This window comes from Ascaphus truei, chromosome 1 (assembly GCF_040206685.1).
Source record: "Ascaphus truei isolate aAscTru1 chromosome 1, aAscTru1.hap1, whole genome shotgun sequence".
Classification (NCBI taxonomy): domain Eukaryota; kingdom Metazoa; phylum Chordata; class Amphibia; order Anura; family Ascaphidae; genus Ascaphus; species Ascaphus truei.
Window position 1 is genome coordinate 117,558,165 of NC_134483.1, and position 18,452 is coordinate 117,576,616.

Below are 18,452 nucleotides of genomic sequence, written 5' to 3' on the forward strand. Positions count from 1 at the left end.
AGAGGATGAAGCTGAACAGTGAGTTACCCTTGTGGGCTTATGCTTTCACTTATTAGGTTTACGGGACAATTTATGTACTATATTATTGTGTCAGTGTACACTAGGTACTAGTCCCTGTCCCCAATAGGGATTATATATTTATCACTAACCTCAGTGCAGAGGTCCATTCGGATATACTCATATATACACACATATGCATATGGGACTGATCTGTTTCTGATGCGCCGGCCACCTACATCTCACGTCTGTTCTCTGGTCTGCAACCCTGCAGTTCGTGTCTGCGCGCGCGTCGTGCTTGGTAAGTAAACGTTCATTGGATTGTAGAAATTTGATTTTGAGTGGCGCAGTAGCACAGTGCTGCTGGCTGCTTTGGGTATAATCACGGCCTTAGAGATAATGGGGAAAGACGGGTTGCATATCTGAGACGTGAATGTACTCACTAGTGATATTTCTATTTGCTGCTACATTGACACTTTTACTTCCCAACTCCCTGATTACACAGCCGGATGCTTTCTACTATCCACAAACCTCAGGGTTTATGTCATGCATGGTGACCTGCAAAAGTAATCTTATTGTGCTTGATTTACATAATTTCTCATTGTTTTCTGTTGAACAATGGGTGAAAGCAAATTGAATCTCAATTTAGAAAGGCGAATAGAAGATGCATGATCTAGGAGAGATAGTCAATTTAAATGATTTTTCTTTAAAAAGCAAATGTAAGTGTTTCTAATAGTTATGTAAGATAAATAGTTACATAAATACAAATACTTAAAGGTTCCTTAATATTTACAGAACAAAAATGCTTTGCCAACAATCCCTTGTCCCTATGTGCATGTCTGTGGGAGGTGAGGTGAAAAGAGCTCTCTCAGTGTCACATTTACAGCACAGCAACCTCTCATACCCCAGCCTGTCTGCTACTGGGCATAACGACAACAGGATGTCACACTACGCATGCGCGGAGCGCACACGTCGCCGCCAATAGCAAGCCCTAGTGACACGCCCACAGAGATGACGTTTCAATATGCCGGCAACGCGAGAATGGCGACATATGTAAGCGTTAGCGGCCATCTTGGTTGAGGGTAACCGAAATAATGGACAGACGCGAACAACAAAAAAATCACCAAGGGAATGAAACGGCGACCACACAGAAAAAGGATGGCAAGGCTAAGAACACAGAGGTGTCGTCACGCTCCATTTCACATAGCCACAACACCGCTGTAAAGTATGTTCCCTCCATAGAAGACGAAACCGTAAAAGGGACGAATTCATGATGGCCGCCGCAGCAGTATTAGCGTCACTCTCCTGTTGCTTAGCAACCAAGTGACTGCCACTTTCAACGCGAACCAGAGGCTGAGCAAGATGGCGGCGCCTCTTCCTCTTCCTCCTCCTGCTCCTTCTCCTTCTCCAGCGGCTGCGGGTAACACAGACTGATAGACGTGTGTTTATACATGCACTGGCTGCTGCTGCTGAATATATATATATATATATATTTATTTTATGTTCGTGTTATTCTTAATATTAGTATTAATTATTCTTAATAGTTATTGCAAAACAAATACCAGGGCGCTAGAAAATATAAATATATAAAGTAAATATAATGAAATGAGTGTAAGAAATATATACAGTATAAACTGGAGTAGACATGGTGTCACTAGCACCTAAAAAAGAATGATTGTCTTTCATATTACCATTTCAAAATAGGATGACACCTTCCAGTCAGCAGCAACGAGTTTGTCTTTCTGTGTATGATCATTATTAACGTCTAGCAATAATATTTGTATTTTCGTTTTAATTGTGACCTCAATTTTTAGCCCCCAAAATATGTTATGTCCCTTTTACTATTGTTGTTCTGTTATCAGAGCATGACATCACTTTGTGTGTGAATGCGTATTATACATATACTACAGTTCTGATCTATTATAATCAGTCCCACATGGAAATTTTACTGTATGTTCATTTGCATGAATACCTACTCTTAGTCTCAAACCAGCATAGCCAGCACAACCAACCTCACACTGATGTCTGTGAGTGGGTTTACTGGCTTTGCATCTCACCCCAGCATATGCATTAAAGCTGTGTTTAAAGCAGCATGCATTGGCTTAAGAGTTGCTTGTGTAATATGAGCTTGAGACAAAAGGTGGCACTGTGTGCTCATTTGCATGTCATTTCCCAGAATTCCTTGCTGCAGTGGAAGTGCTGTGTGCTGGGCGATAATGGTGAAAGACAGGGTTGCAAACCTGTCTAATACATGCAAATGAACATACAGTAATATTTCCATTTGCTATATGCTTCACTTTGGAGGGTTTTTGTCACTTTTTTTTACCCACCATCTGTTACTGTCTATACTCTGCCACACGCTCTCCCACTTACACACACACTCCCACTTACACACAAACACTGCTCGTCTCAAGCAGGAAGCAGACCCACAGGGCTGAGGTAGGAAGGTGAAAGAACCGACCTGAGCCGAGGGACAGAGTCCTGATATAGTAGTGAGCTGAAGGTCAGGGCTGGCAGCAGAGCTGCGTAGTTGGTGTGGATGCAGAGGTTGAGGCAGGCTAAAATCAAAGGTTAGTCGAGGTACTTGCAATGTTCAGGCAGGCTGAAGACAAGGGTAATCCAGGTACGCGAGCCGGGTCTGGTAACGTGAGAGACAAAAAGCATATAAACGCGTTGCATGAACACAGCAGGAAACTGTAACTTTGCTCGGCAACTTCCTGCTAACAGGGTTGTCTTTTTAAAGGAAGCTGCCAGGAGCAAAAATGGACGATCCAGCCACAGAGGGCGAGCAAGAGCAAAATCCCGAACCAGAATGTAATTTGGCAAACCTCGCACACACTTTCCTACTTGCACACACGCACTCTCCCACTTATACATACACCCTGCTGAGAGTACCCGCGCACTTTTACCCAATCCTTCCTCTCCGTCCTATCAGCCAGAACTTGCCGCGACTTCCTGCGCCAGAAGGAGCAGGGAGAGGAAAGATAGCAGTGACTGGGCGGCTGCCGCAGCTGTGCTTGGAAACCGCCGTCACTGCTATATGGGGCGCCGCTGCCTGGCCTGGGACAGCTGGGAGAGTTGTCCCAGCTCTCCCTCCCTGGCGGCCGTGAAACCCCAGAGTCTGGTTGAAAATCACTGTTCTAGATAATCTAATGCAGCTGATCGAGTTGTAATTGACCTAAAATCCCTGCTGCCGTCAATGCCCTGGACAAAAATGCCCGAGACTAGAATTACCCTTATAAGATGGTGTTTGTGTTTTGCTTATTAATAGCCATTTACTTGAATGGAGTTTAATGAGCAAGAATATATTGCACTTTTGTGAATATGCCCGTGTATGTAGACTTGTTAAATTAGTGGGGGTGGTCAGTATCTTATGAAACAATACAATACATCTTTTCTGTTGACAGAATTTACGTTTTACCGAAGTACATTTTGGAATACAGTAATTGTAATAATATATTCTTCTATAGCGCTGACCGTGCACGCAGTCCTGTACATAGGATTTTTCAAGCACAACTAGTCCTTGTCTCGAAGAGCTTACAATCTAATTATCGGTGCCTGAAGCACGGAAGTAAAGTGACCTGTCCAAGGTCACATGGTGCTGACACTGAGATTTGAACTAGGTTCATCGGCAGTGACAATGCCAAGGAGCAAAGGGTGACTTTGTGTTATGGCCAATCCAGGGAACTTTTCTCTTAATGCTTCATAGATGCAACAAAAGATCTTTCCTGTACGGTCCTTGGTAAAACCATAACTAGTGAAGTGAAAAGGAACCTAGATGATTTTGAAGATGGAACAGAAAGAGAGTGAACATTCATTGAGTGGATACGTTTATCAATGTTTTACAAACATACTGACATATGTTATGTCTATGTAGCTAGGTCCCCCGATTCCGTTGCTGGCCCCCCTCCTCGGCACACTCACCGGGGCGGTAGGGAGGTTAGAGCCGCTCGTGGGGAGGTGCGGGGGCGTGTGCGCGCATAGCGCGGCTCGGGTAGAGGCGGCCGGTTGCCGGGGACGCGATCGGGCCGTTGCTAGGGCCGCGGTCGCGTCGTTAGGATCCCGGCGGCTAGAGGAGCAGGGCGCCGCCATTGAAAGATAGCTCGCGCATGCGCAGTTAGAGCAGGTGCCGGGAGATCTCCAGACAGCTCGCGCATGCGCAGTTAGGAACCCGCGATGCCCTAGCCTGTTAGGGAAGGCTATAGAGAGGGACTACCGATCCCAGGGGCCTCTGCGCGCCCCACGTGATGCCAGGGAGCCAATAGGGCACAGTGACTCCCTGCAGGAGCAAAGAGATACAATTTGCAGGGTTTTGAGAGACTGGCAGTTGGTGACCGGAGCAGCTAGGGGAAGGAGGTAGGGTGCAGGAGTCAGTGACTCCCTGCACTAGGCCAGCAATCCCCCTAGGCCCCAGATAGCCCTGAGTCACCCTAGTGGAGTGTTGTAGGGACAGGCCCTAGGTTAGGGACTCTGCCCCATTAGCTATTTGATAGTAGGGAACAAAGAACATTGCCTGTCTTGCTGAGAGAGAGCTGGACTATTATCAGGGTGGGATCGCCCCTGATGGATCATCCTACGGTGGATCCGGATATTGTGCAGGAGTTCGTCTTGACCCTTTGCGAAGTCATTGCAGGTCCGGGCACTGGAGTGCTCGGCAGGTAACCCATAACATCAAGTGCACCAACAAGGCCTATCACCAGACATAGTGGCTGCGCAGTCACACACACACACATCTGTATCAGACTTGGTGGGCCGAGACATTGGGTGGGGTTATCGGACACTGGGTGGGATCATTCAGTGACAGTGTTAGCGTCCGCCGTGGCGCATAAAGTGTTAGCGTCCGCCGTGACGCATAAAGTGTTGGCGTCCGCCGTGGCGCATAAAGTGTTGGCGTCCGCCGTGGCGCAAGATAGCGTTAGCATTGTGAGAGATGCAGTAGTAAGTGTCTCCTCTAGAGAGGGACACCTGTTAGAATGGTACTGATGTGATGTATTGCCTTGCATGTCAGTAAACGTTATTGGTTATCATACAGAGTATGTGATTATTGTGATTGTCCTGCGAGGAACCACTCCCCCTCTTGTGGGAGCCATCGCAGGTGGAGGCGCTGCACCGAGTAAGTGGTTACTCATTAGTATAATATATTGCCCCAGGTTCCCCGTGGCGGAAACTCAGCCCTCCTGCAAGCCAACAGGTAAAGCACCACACCTGGTAACATTGTATGTCCTTTGCACCCATACTATAATCTGCGATTGGGTGGGGGAATACCCGTTACATTTTGGAGGCGCTGCTGAGATCTTGTCCTGGGGTGCCCTGTTTCATTTTTTTTTAAATTGTCCAATTCATATTTTTCGTCATGTCCGTGCCGTCGAAGCAAGACGTCCATGACTGGGCCTTAGCGCGCCGCGTGTCCCCCAGGCGCGTGGTTGCAGTGGCGGGAATATCCAAGGATACAGGACACCCCGCCGTACGCACCCAAGTACGGGATTGTCCGGGACTGGCTACGGCCCGGATGATAGACTATAAACTTGATGCTGACGACCGAGGAATCACATACCTCATGGCCACAGAATATGGCATATGCTCAAAGACTAGTCCTCATGTATTGAACCTGCCCGAGCCCTCAGCAGAGGAAGGTATCATGATCTATCCTGACCCCCAGACTTCTGAAGAAGCATCGGCCCCTACTGAACCCATCGCGAGCCACTGGACCCTCAGTACCCCCCACGGATCAGGCCCCCTCAGAATCTCCTTGACCCCGAGCGGTATTGGGGGAAACAGCAGCTGGGCAGGGAGCCCACCCACCTCACCTACTCCTGATAGACGGTCCGGCGGCGGGCCTTCAAACATGCCTAGTGTAGGAGCTGGACTCAGTAGTGGCGACCTTTCCTTGAATCTACTCGCCTCCCAATTAGTAGAAGCTGTCACCATCTCGACCCAAGCCCAGCACTACCGGAAGCTAAAGGCTTTTTCTGGGATTCTGCCGACTCCGGCGGGAGAGGAAGGGATCGAGGCCCGGAGGGAACATATGCTCCCAGCCATAGCGGAGTGGTCGTGTTCTGAAGCCAGCAAAAGATAGAGACTGGTCGAGTGCCTCCGAGGCCCCGCCGCCCGGCTGGTACGGACTATTATCTGGACTATTTGAACTGGAACGTGGAAGGAGAAGTTACTGCACAAGAACTAGTGGAAATGCTAATTCAGTCCTTTGCCCGAAAAGACGACGAGGATGAGCTAATGGCCCAGTTCAAAGCTCTTCGCTAAAAGGAAGGACAGTATTTATCTGCCTTCGTCTGCGATCTACAGCTGTCCCTTGGGACTCTTCTGGACAAACATATCATTTCTGCGGCCGAGGCAGATCGATACCGACTCAAACAGTTACTCAAGGGGTCGCTACCTGATCACAACATAGCTATAATGATGCGGGCTGCACCGACCGCTGTAGTACCCCCCAAATACGGGAAATTGATGGCGTACATCAGAAACCATGAAGTGCAGCGACATTTCCATGAATCAAAGAAACCCAAAGCTACCATCAAAAATGACCCTGTGGTTTCTGCTGCCCCGAAGGGTAAGAAATCTTACGCCCCAGAGGAAGAAGCGACACACAAGTCGCCTACCAGGGAAAGTCGTGTTCCTGAGAGGTCATCCCCCGCGTACAAGGGGCGTCCTGAGCGTCATGAAGTAGTTTGCTACAACTGCGGGAAGAAGGTCCACGTCTCTTACAACTGTCCGGAGAGGGAGGACTCTCCAGAAGAAAAACCGCCCGACAGAAGAAACCCAGCCCGGTCGATGGTATGCCTAGTACAAACTGCCGAGTCGGGCTCGGAAACCCCTTCGGGAGCCAGCGATGTTCCTGTTGACGCCAGCCCCGGGGATGAGGCCTCCACCCGGGAAGCCCTTAGCCAAGTAGGTCCCGCGGCTATCGTACGGGTGTTACTGGAAGGGATCTATGCGGCGGCCCTACTGGACACGGGATCACAAGTGACCATCATATACCGCCCGATCTACGACCAGCACCTCAGACACTGCCCCCTGAGAGCGGCCGATCATGTGAAAGTACGAGGGTTAAGCAATGAAGACTACCCCATCGATGGGATTGTAAGGGTGGAAATAGAAATACCCCAGCTGAACACCGGCAAGAGACACCCCATGCATGTGGCAGCCCTGGTCTGTCCGGAGCCCCAAGACCAGTACAAGTATCCGATCATCTTGGACACCAACGCTGATATAGTACAAGCGGTGATCCGAGCGTATCTGAAAGAGACTAACGAATTGCCGCTAGCCACCTCTCACCTAGATCCGGTCCTACGAGAAGAGTGCAAACGGGTATATGCCCTGGAGCGCCATGGGGATCTCTACAACCGTCAACGCGGACTGACAACCATATTACCAGGGGGAGTGCAAAAGATGGCCGTCTGGTGTTGTTATCCCGAACGAGATGAGGACGACCAGTTGTTCTCTCTGGAGAGTACGCCTGAAGAAGAAGAGGTTCAGAGAGGGTATAGGGTACTACCTGAAGTGAGGGACCCACGTGTATGTGCAGAATCTCTCCCCCTTTCCGATCGAATTTGATGCCGACCAGAAGTTGGGTTGCATATATCCGGTCAGCCCCATAGAGAACACGCCTCAGGTGAAGGCGGCGGCCGTGGATGAGCGGTTAGGCGATCTGGACTTCAACTTCGGTGAGTCGACGCTGTCCACCAAGTGGAAAGAACGGCTGACAACCCAGCTACTCCAACGGCGACATGTGTTCTCCACGAGTGAGATGGATGTGGGGTGCAGTCGCAGTGCCCAACATACCATTCGAATGAGTGATGCCACCCTGTTCCGAGAGCGCTCTCGTCGCATTGCCCCGCGGGATGTGGACGACGTGAGGAACGTCATTCAAGATATGGAAACTGCAGGGATTTTGACGGAGTCTCGGGTCCCTATGCGTCACCCATAGTGGTGGTGCGGAAAAAGAACGGGTCCGTACGACTGTGTGTCGACTATCGAACTCTGAACAATCGTACGATACCGGATCAATACAACCTCCCGCGCATTGAGGAGATCCTGATTCTCTGAATGGCAGCCAATGGTTCAGCGTGCTCGATCTACGATCTGGGTACTATCAGGTACCTATGAATGCCGAGGATCAAGAGAAGACAGCCTTCGTCTGCCCCCTTGGGTTCTACCAGTTGACCCGTATGCCTCAAGGTATATGCGGGGCCCCGGCTACCTTCCAGAGACTGATGGAGAAGACTATCGGAGACATGAGCCCTCGAGAGTGTCTTGTATACCTGGATGACATCATTGTCTTCGGGAGAACTCTGGAGGAGCATGAAGACAGGTTGCTCAAAGTAATAGACCGTCTTGGGAAAGAAGGGCTGAAGTTGTCCCTAGACAAGTGCCGGTTTTGTCACATCTCGGTGACCTACGTTGGGCACATCGTATCGGCTCAAGGGATTGCCACTGACCCAACCAAGGTAGAAGCGGTCGTGAAATGGCCGCGTCCCGAGAATGTCACAGAACTACGATCCTTCCTGGGGTTCTGTGGGTACTACCGTCGCTTTGTGGAAGGGTACTCTAGTAGAGCTAAACCCCTGAATAATCTGCTGAAGATATACCCCACAGAAACCGGAAAAAAGACTGTATCGGCTCGCCAACCGTTTGGTGATAGATGGACGTCTGAGTGTGAACAGACCTTCATGAAATTGAAGAAATGTCTGACTGAAGCGCCGGTGCTTGCATATGCTGACCCCGAACAAACATACGTTCTGCATGTGGATGCCAGCCTCAATGGATTGGGTGCCGTCCTGCACCAGAAGCACCCTGAGGGCCTCCGGCCTGTCGCCTACATCAGCCGCAGTCTGACACCCAGTGAGCAGAGATACCCCGTCCACAAGTTGGAGTTCCTGGCTCTCAAGTGGACGATCACCGAGAAGCTCCATGATTACCTTTACGGGGTTACGTTTGAGGTAAGGACGGATAACAATCCTCTCACGTACATCAATACGTCGGCCAAACTAGATGCAGCAGGCCACAGATGGCAGGCTGCCCTCAGCAACTACAGCTTCTCCATGAAGTAAAAGCCGGGACCATTGAATATTGGAGCGGACGCTCTCTCCCGACAGCCAGGACTACTTGCTACTCCAGATGATGAGGAATGGGAAGAACTTCCAGGACACGGAGTGCGAGCTATGTGTAGAACTGCCGCCATCGTCAACGACCAAGTGGCCTTCTCAGAATTACGAGTGGCCGATTCATTGGGATGCCAGTCGCAGGCTGTCCCAGCCGCCTACTGTGACCCAAAGGGGATGCACATCACACATGACAAGGTGTTACGGTGGAAAGATTTGGTAGACTATCAAATACGAGATCCTGTTGTCAGTATCATCCGACAAGCCGTTGTAAGGACGAACCCAGCTCTTCTGAAGCGTGCTCCAAATAACTTAGTGGCTTTGCTCATGCAGGAATGGGACAAATTCGAAATAGACAATTGCTTACTCTATCGGGTGGTGCAATATCACAACCATCCGGATAGGCGACAACTAGTCCTCCCTAAGAACTTACAATACCTAGTGTTGAGGTCCCTACATGATGATCATGGACATTTTGGGATAGAAAAGACCTTTGGGTTGGTTCGAGATCGCTTTTTCTGGCCCAAAATGCGAGAGACCGTCGAATGCCACTGTCGCCGCTGTACCAGGTGTATACAACGCAAGACCCTGCCTACCCGAGCAGCCCCCATGGGCCATCTAAAAAGTTCTGGCCCCATGGACCTTGTGTGTATGGACTTTCTGTGCATTGAGCCTGATAGCCGGGGAATATGCAACGTGTTGGTCATCACGGACCATTACACCCGATATGCCCAGGCCTTCCCCACGAAAGATCAGAAAGCCATCACAGTTGCAAAAATATTGTGGGAGAAGTACTTCGTGCACCAAGGTCTCCCCAACCGCCTTCACTCCAACCAAGGGCGAGACTTTGAGAGCACCTTGATCAGAGAACTACTCAAAATGCTGAACATCACCAAGTCTCGAACGACCCCGTGCCACCCCGAAGGAGATGCACTGCCCGAGCGCTTTAATCGAACCTTACTGGACATGCTCGGAACACTACTGAGTGCTCAGAAAACTGAATGGAGTCGACACGTGGAGGCCCTGGTGCATGCGTACAATTGCACCAGGCACGAGTCAACGGGATTCTCCCCATACTTCCTCATGTTTGGGCGAGAGGCGAGACTGCCAGTGGATGTACGTCTTAGAGTCTCGACGGATGGGATACACAATGCTACCCATTTCAAATACGTGCAAAGACTTAAAGATAGTTTACAGCAGGCCTATCAACAAGCTGAGAAGGCTACAGCTAAGTTGGACGCTGGAAATAAAAGACGATACGACCATAATGTCAAATATCGGGAACTCCGTCCTGGGGACGCTGTGTTGCTTAGAAATCTGGGAGTCCCGGGAAAACACAAGTTAGCTGACCGATGGAGAGATTGGGTTGTATGAAATAGACCGGGAGGCCAGGCATCTGAGACTCTATCGCATCAAAGACACTGAAGGCCGGGTAAAGGTATGGCACCGAAATCATCTCCTTCCCATCCTACAAGTAGGAGATGAGGACGCAGAGATACTGGCCACACCGCTCAACTGTGAGTCCGACGTACCAGAGATGGGTCAAGAAACTGCCCATAACGAAACCCCCTCTGAAACGCCTGAAGATCCTATGGAAGGACCCTCTCAAAGGGACTACCCTACGGATGGGGCATCTCCCGGAGGAGCTACGGGTAAAGGGCCCCGTAGGCCAATGCCTACTAAGGTGGCACTAACAGGCCAGCCTTTGGATGTACAGAGCCCGTGCTTTGTGCCTAACAGAGACTGTTCAGAGACATTTCTCCCCTCAAGGGAAGAGGCTGAGCCTCAGGACTGTGTTTATTATCCCCCAGAGGGAGTTGTGGAAGAACAGCTTCGCTGGAGTCAAAGAGTCAGATACCCTCCAACTCGGGTTACCTATGATCAAATTGGGGCACCCCATTATGAGGCTCAGCAGTGGGCTCGTAGCACAGTGCAGTCTGTCATTGTGATGTTCACTGAAATGTGCAATCTGATCTAGAGATAAGTAAGATTGTATGTGGTTGTTGCGTTTTTTATTATATAAGTAGTGTTGTGCATTTTTATTATATAACTTCTGTACATAGTTATATGGAGTCGTGTCCCAAGCGAGGACGTTGGGGGTTTTACCAGGGTGGGATGTAGATAGGTCCCCCGATTCCGTTGCTGGCCCCCCTCCTCGGGACACTTACCGGGGCGGTAGGGAGGTTAGAGCCGCTCGTGGGGAGGTGCGGGGGCGTGTGCGCGCATAGCGCGGCTCAGGTAGAGGTGGCCGGTTGCCGGGGACACGATCGGGCCGTTGCTAGGGCCGCGGTCGGGTCGTTAGGGTCCCGGCGGCTAGGGGAGCAGGGCGCCGCCATTGAAAGATAGCTCGCGCATGCGCAGTTAGAGCAGGTGCCGGGAGAACTCCAGACAGCTCGCGGATGCGCAGTTAGGAACCCGCGAAGCCCTAGCCTGTTAGGGACGGCTATAGAGAGGGGATACCGATCCCAGGAGCCTCTGCGCGCCCCACGTGATGCCAGGGAGCCAATAGGGCACAGTGACTCCCTGCAGGAGCAAAGAGATACAATTTGCGGGGTTTTGAGAGACTGGCAGTTGGTGACCGGAGCAGCTAGGGGAAGGAGGTAGGGTGCAGGAGTCAGTGACTCCCTGCACTAGGCCAGCAATCCCCCTAGGCCCCAGATAGCCCTGAGTCACCCTAGTGGAGTGTTGTAGGGACAGGCCCTAGGTTAGGGACTCTGCCCCATTAGCTATTTGATTGTAGGGAACAAAGAACATTGCCTGTCTTGCTGAGAGAGAGCTGGACTATTATCAGGGTGGGATCGCCCCTGATGGATCATCCTACGGTGGATCCGGATATCGTCCAGGAGTTCGTCTTGACCCTTTGCGAAGTCGTTGCAGGTCCGGGCACTGGAGTGCTCGGCAGGTAACCCATAACATCAAGTGCACCAACAAGGCCTATCACCAGACATAGTGGCAGCGCAGTCACACACACACATCTGTATCAGACTTGGTGGGCTGAGACATTGGGTGGGGTTATCTGACACTGGGTGGGATCATTCAGTGACAGTGTTAGCGTCCGCCGTGGCGCATAAAGTGTTGGCGTCCGCCGTGGCGCATAAAGTGTTGGCGTCCGCCGTGGCGCAAGATAGCGTTAGCATTGTGAGAGATGCAGTAGTAAGTGTCTCCTCTAGAGAGGGACACCTGTTAGAATGGTACTGATGTGATGTATTGCCTTGCATGTCAGTAAACGTTATTGGTTATCATACAGAGTATGTGATTATTGTGATTGTCCTGCGAGGAACCACTCCCCCTCTTGTGGGAGCCATCGCAGGTGGAGGCGCTGCACCGAGTAAGTGGTTACTCATTAGTATAATATATTGCCCCAGGTTCCCCGTGGCGGAAACTCAGCCCTCCTGCGAGCCAACAGGTAAAGCACCACACCTGGTAACATTGTATGTCCTTTGCACCCATACTATAATCTGCGATTGGGTGGGGGAATACCCGTTACATCTGTATTTGGTATATTATACAAGTTGGCATCTATTCATGGTTCAATTAACTCAGAAAAAGAAAGTCTAAACAAGGTTACTCTTTATGTTTATCAGGAGCTCTCAAGATTTTAAAAAAAAATGGTCAAATAACCTGCATAAGTCAAATGTAACAAATAAGCATTATAGCAGAATGTCAAGAACGCAAGTTCTTTTATGAGTTGACTAGCGAAATATGTCAGTTTGCAATGTCATTAAAATTCTTCTGTTTCAATTCTACACCCTCTTAGATAGCACTCGGCTGTAAGAGCAATGTGTTTTTTCCATGTTCTTACAACCCTCTTTACGTGCATCCATTAGCATCTGTGTTTCAGTACCATTACCTATGCCTACTTCATGTAAGCAAAAATATATATACAGTTTATCTTGGCAGATTATTTCTTAATGGATTTTACCCGGAAGCTGCTGTATGTTTATCTCGTTTTCTGAAAATAGCATATCCTGCTTTCGAGGGTCCTGTGAGAAAGAACTATGTGTACATAGTGACGTGATAAACATTAGCGAAATCTGCGAGATAAAAGGTCAGCTCTGCCTATTGGTGACATACCAAGGTACTGCGGTAACCTGTGGCATGACAAAGATAGAACCAGATTAGTTTAATGGTAAATGGTTACATTATTTTGATGATTTGAAGTCCAAATATGTGCATATTTTCTATAAGTTCAACTTTCCAATGGTTATGTGAATGTGTTTCTATTCCATAGGTTTCCCAAACAAAAACAGAGTTGCAATTTTAGCAGAACTAGACAAGGAGAAGAGGAAATTACTTCTGCAAAATCAATCTTCAACCAACAATCCAGGAGCCAGGTACAGAACTGCATAAATGTTTCACTTTGAGTGAACAAGACAGGCTTTGTTCTAGTTGGTAGTTGGTAATACAATTAAAGCAGAAATACTACGTACTACATCACTACTAATAATAAATATATATATATATATATATATATATATATATATATATATATATATATATATATATATATATATCATTTAAATACACATTTTGCTGCAATACCACTGGGACAATAACAGTGAGAAATCTTACATCTCTGGGGTGAGAGAGATCAATTTAGGAGAGGACCCATTGACTTATTCCTCCAAATAGATTAACCTGTACTCTATGTGAGGGAGATTCCTGTGAATGCGCCTGATACCTGGGAAATATGTACATTTTAATCATTTGAGTTTATTTTACGTATTTAAATTTGCATATTTCCCAGTATTTCATGTACAGTATTCACAGGTATCTCACCATATGGAGTGACTTTCTGATCTGTAAACTTGCATCTTAATGAAAAGCCCATAAATATATAATTTTGTGAATTGACCTAATTTGCAGAACGCATGGAATTGCATAGACGGGCTTCAATTTTCTGACTATTTCGACATGGATTAAGAGGAGTTGCAAATCCGTGTGAAAATGGCTATTTCCTACGTAAAAATAATTACACTTTTTAGTGTACCTTTAGTCCAAAACATGAGACGGCCTCAACCAGTACAAGATAAATCAGAATTAGTCAAAGCCTACACTAGGCCTTTAATCTTTACAATGCATAGGATAAATATTGTGTCTCATATCTGTATGTTTAAAATCAGTGGAGTATATGGGTAAACAAAACCGATCTTACAACTTTTTACGTTTTAACAGTATCGCTCTTGCAAGGCCAAGCGTGAACAAGGATTTCCGTGACCATGCAGAGCAACAGCACATAGCAGCTCAACAGAAGGCTGCACTTCAGGCAAGTCCCTCATGATGGAAATCTATACTCCCTCCACAGAATATGTACACGCTGCACTGATAAATTGTCACGCTACAGCTCAATAATCCTTGCAGTTTTGCCGGATCGTGGCTATGCCACTTTGCAGAAAAAGGCTGTACAAGTTGTGAGGAGAAACTGGGCTCTCCACACACAAGCTGTGGATTACAGCTAGATTAGAGCAAAACAAGAAAAAAAATCCCATTCAAAACAATAGAATAGACCAGCATTTCCCAAATGGTGGGTCGCGACCCGGCACCGGGCCACGGCACCAAAATTGCCGGGTCGCAGCGAGGCTGGCCGCGCGGTGTCTCCTCCCCCCCCCCCCCCCCCCCCGCCGCTCAAGTTAAAAAAAATGGCGGCGATTCCCCCCACACGCATGCGCAGGGCAAGCAGGCCCGCTCCCTTCCTCCCCCCCGCTCCCAACGTGGGACGGAGGAGGAAGTACCAGCTCCTCTGCGGCCCGCACGTTATGTGGGACGGAGGGGGAAGTACAAGCGCCTACTGCAGCCCGCTTCCCCCCGCGGCCAGCTTCCCGAGCTCACCTCCCGTGGCACCCCCTCCCGAGCCCACCTCTTGTGCCCCCAAGCCCACCTCCCGTCCCGGGCAGCAGGGGATATCGGGGGCAGCAGGGGAAACCGTCCGGCGGCAAGGTAAGTCACCCCACCCAGTCGCTGTCACCCATCCAGGCACTGTCTCCCACCCACCCAGTCACTGTCACCAAGTCACTGTCTCCCACCCACCCAGTCACTGTCACCCACCCACCCAGTCACTGTCACCCACCCACCGTCTCCCACCCAGTCACTCACCCACCGTCTCCCACACACCCACCCAGTCACTGCCACCCACCCAAGTGTCCCAGTCCCCCCCCCTCTCACCCACCCAGTCCCCCCCGAGTCCCCCCCTCCCACCCACCCACCCAGTCCCCCCCTCCCACCCACGCAATCCCAGTCCCCCCCTCCCACCCTGCTCCCACCCACCCAGTCCCTGGCCCCCCCTCCCACCCACCCAGTCCCTGGCCCCCCCTCCCACCCACCCAGTCCCTGGCCCACCCTCCCACCCAGTCCCTGGCCCCCCCCTCCCACCCACCCAGTCCCTGCCTCCCACCCACCCAGTCCCTGCCCCCCCCCCTCCCACCCACCCAGTCCCTGCCCCCCAGAGTCCCACCCACCCAGTCCCTGCCCCCCAGAGTCCCACCCACCCAGTCCCTGGCCCCCCCTCCAGTCACTCACATCCGTCATTGCCTGTAATTCACTGTTTGTGTCTGTGTGCGTATAGGCGAGAGTGAGTGTGTGTGTGTGTGTGTGTGTGTGTATCAGTGGCTGTGTGTGTGTGTGTGTATGTATCTGTATCAGTGTCTGTGTGTTTGTGTATCTGTATCAGTGTGTGTGTGTGTGTGTGTATATCAGTGTGTGTGTGTGTATCAGTATCAGTGTTTGTGTGTATCAGTATCAGTGTGTGTGTGTGTATCAGTGTGTGTGTGTATCAGTATCAGTGTCTGTGTGTGTGTATCAGTGTCTGTGTGTGTGTATCAGTGTCTGTGTGTGTGTATCAGTGTCTCTGTGTGTGTATCAGTGTTTGTGTGTGTGTAGCAGTGCCTCTGTGTGTGTATCAGTGTGTGTGTGTGTGTGTGTGTGTGTAGCAGTGTCTCTGTGTGGCTGCGTGTGTGTCAGTGGCTGCGTGTGTGTGTCAGTGGCTGCGTGTGTGTGTATCAGTGGCTGTGTGTGTGTATCTGTGTGTGTGTGTCAGTGGCTGCGTTTGTCAGTGGCTACGTGTCTGTCAGTGGATGTGTGTGTGTGTGTGTGTGTGTGTGTGTGTATCAGTGGCTGTGTGTGTGTGTATCAGTGGCTGTGTGTGTGTGTATCAGTGGCTGTGTGTGTATCAGTGGCTGTGTGTGTGTGTGTATCAGTGGCTGTGTGTGTGTCTGTGCAGGCCCTATAGGCCAGTATAGGCGATAACATTTTTAGTGGGTCACGAAGGAGAAGTTCAAAAATAACAGGGTCACGGAAAAAAAAGTTTGGGAAACCCTGGAATAGACTATTTATTAATTGAACTAATAAGTGTGAACTAAGCTTTTTGCCAAAAGATGTAGAGACGGTTGGATGGCAGCTTTATAGTTTCAATACCTGAATGTCGCAAACTTTTACGTTTATTCTGGACACTTTCACATTCATGAACCAAAAACTCACAAATGTTTACAAACAGTTCACACCAGTTTTGGGAAAAGTTCCTGCTTATTTTGACATTTTTTTTAAAACAATATTACAAAACCAATAGCGCTCCGGCGAAGCCGAAACAGGAAAAATGTTTAAAGCCAGAACCAAAAGTGAAAGGATACAACCTTGGTAGATATTGGTATGAATACTGTGCAATTATTGAAATCTCTAAACTATCAATTTTTAACAGTACTGTGTGTGTGTGTGTGTGTGTGTCTCTCCATATATATATATATATATATATATATATATATATATATATATATACTTTAATGATAGTTTGATTACATTATTACTATGGAAATCAAATGTTTTAGCTCACTGTCACTGTTTTAGCTCACTGTCTTAGCACTGTGTTTTTTTTACACCACAGCACGCGCATGCACATTCATCGGGATACTTCATAACCCAAGACTCTGCTTTTGGAAACCTGATTCTCCCAGTCATACCACGTCTTGATGCTGAGTAACAACATGCAGTGCCCTGCAAGTTTTCTTATGAACTGCTGAAAATGTCTCCGTATGCACACTTTAAACTGTCTACAAGCAGGCTATGTTAAGGATTGTAGATATATTTTGTACATTTAATGTTTTGGTATTGTTTATATATTCAACTTATTTCTAAAAACAATTTTCTATGTGGACTGCATTTTTTAAACCAAACATCTTGTACCAAAGTATCAATTACAGAGAAGACGAAGCGGAAACTGTTGCGGGTCTTGTAACGTTGAGTCAGCTGAGATTGTAACTGGTGCAGGTTGTTTAATGGCAATTCTTAAATGTGTAAATAAATATCTTTTGTTTACAATTTTCTTGTCCCTTTTTCCCTTTTTATATTTACTTTCTGTATTTAATATCCTGAGTTTTCAGCAAGCAAATGTGCCAGATTAACTGAACCTTTAAAGCTCTTGTGAATCAGACTTGATTGTGTCTGCATAAAGTACAGACACAATCTGTACTCATTTTAGCTCCAGGGACCCCTTGGATACCAAGATACTTACAGTTTCTGTGTCTGTACACTTCCTGATCTTTTAAAGATGGCGCCCACAATCATCCAGTAGGAAACCACAATGTCATTTGTTGTGGCTTCCTGTTGGACCTTAGTTGGCAGCCACTTTGTTTTCATGGGATGGGATCGAAAAGCAAGTACCTAATAATTATCCCAGGAACCATGGGTCACCAGAGCTGCAAATACTGTAGAGCAGTTCAGCTCGGGGGGGAACCCCTGCCTTGCTGGTTTCAATCCTGTTAAATCAATTTCCAAAATAAAACTAAGCACTTCATATACTGCTTTAATCTTTGGAGAGCCCTTGTACAGACCTGGTATTGCACTGGCACACCAGAGGCTCTATTGATGTACCAATATCATGGCAAAAATGCTTGTTTTGTAGTGGAGATTGGGCAGGCTACTCCGTGAAGACCCCACCACTTCCATTTAATACAATCCGGGGGAGGGGGCAGTCACATGATACAAATGCTAGATGTCTGGTGCCATCGGACCTCAGGCACTGAAACTAAATTAGCAATCCCGTATCTTGGGGGGATATAACATTGTTTAGCCTACCTATTATCTTTCATTTGAATGCTGCTGCTGCTGCTGCTGCTGCTGCTGCTGCTGTTTGCAAGTATGATTTTATTTAAAAATAAAAAAAGTGACCACACTGGAAATGAACAGTAATTGCCATCATAACCCCTAATACCACTGAGGGGGGGAGGGGTGTGTGTGTGTGTGTGTGTGTAAAACACAAAATAGATAAGGCGTCTATATGCACATATTATTGAAAGTAGAATAATCGAAAAATGATAAATGTTTATACAACCATACAATGATGATGAACAC

At 48.5% G+C, this 18,452-nt stretch overlaps 2 protein-coding genes across 3 annotated transcripts in view; one reads left to right on the forward strand and one right to left on the reverse strand.

The window, feature by feature from the left end:
- SNX30 (sorting nexin family member 30) overlaps positions 1–940 on the reverse strand; it is a 116,053-nt gene extending 115,113 nt beyond the window's left edge. The window contains exon 1 of one of the 2 annotated variants that reach the window (XM_075593844.1): positions 902–940. In XM_075593844.1, coding sequence (XP_075449959.1) covers positions 902–925 — 24 coding nt within the window. In that variant the 5' untranslated portion in view covers positions 926–940. The other variant, XM_075593853.1, reaches the window with a different exon arrangement.
- Positions 941–1,261: 321 nt separating this feature from the next.
- On the forward strand, positions 1,262–17,420 carry INIP (INTS3 and NABP interacting protein). The gene is made up of 4 exons (XM_075593862.1): positions 1,262–1,417; positions 13,345–13,447; positions 14,289–14,379; positions 16,987–17,420. Exons 1-4 carry the CDS (start codon positions 1,360–1,362, stop codon positions 17,080–17,082), a joined length of 348 nt encoding a protein of 115 aa, XP_075449977.1. The 5' UTR covers positions 1,262–1,359; the 3' UTR covers positions 17,083–17,420.
- The last annotated feature ends 1,032 nt before the right edge of the window (positions 17,421–18,452 follow it).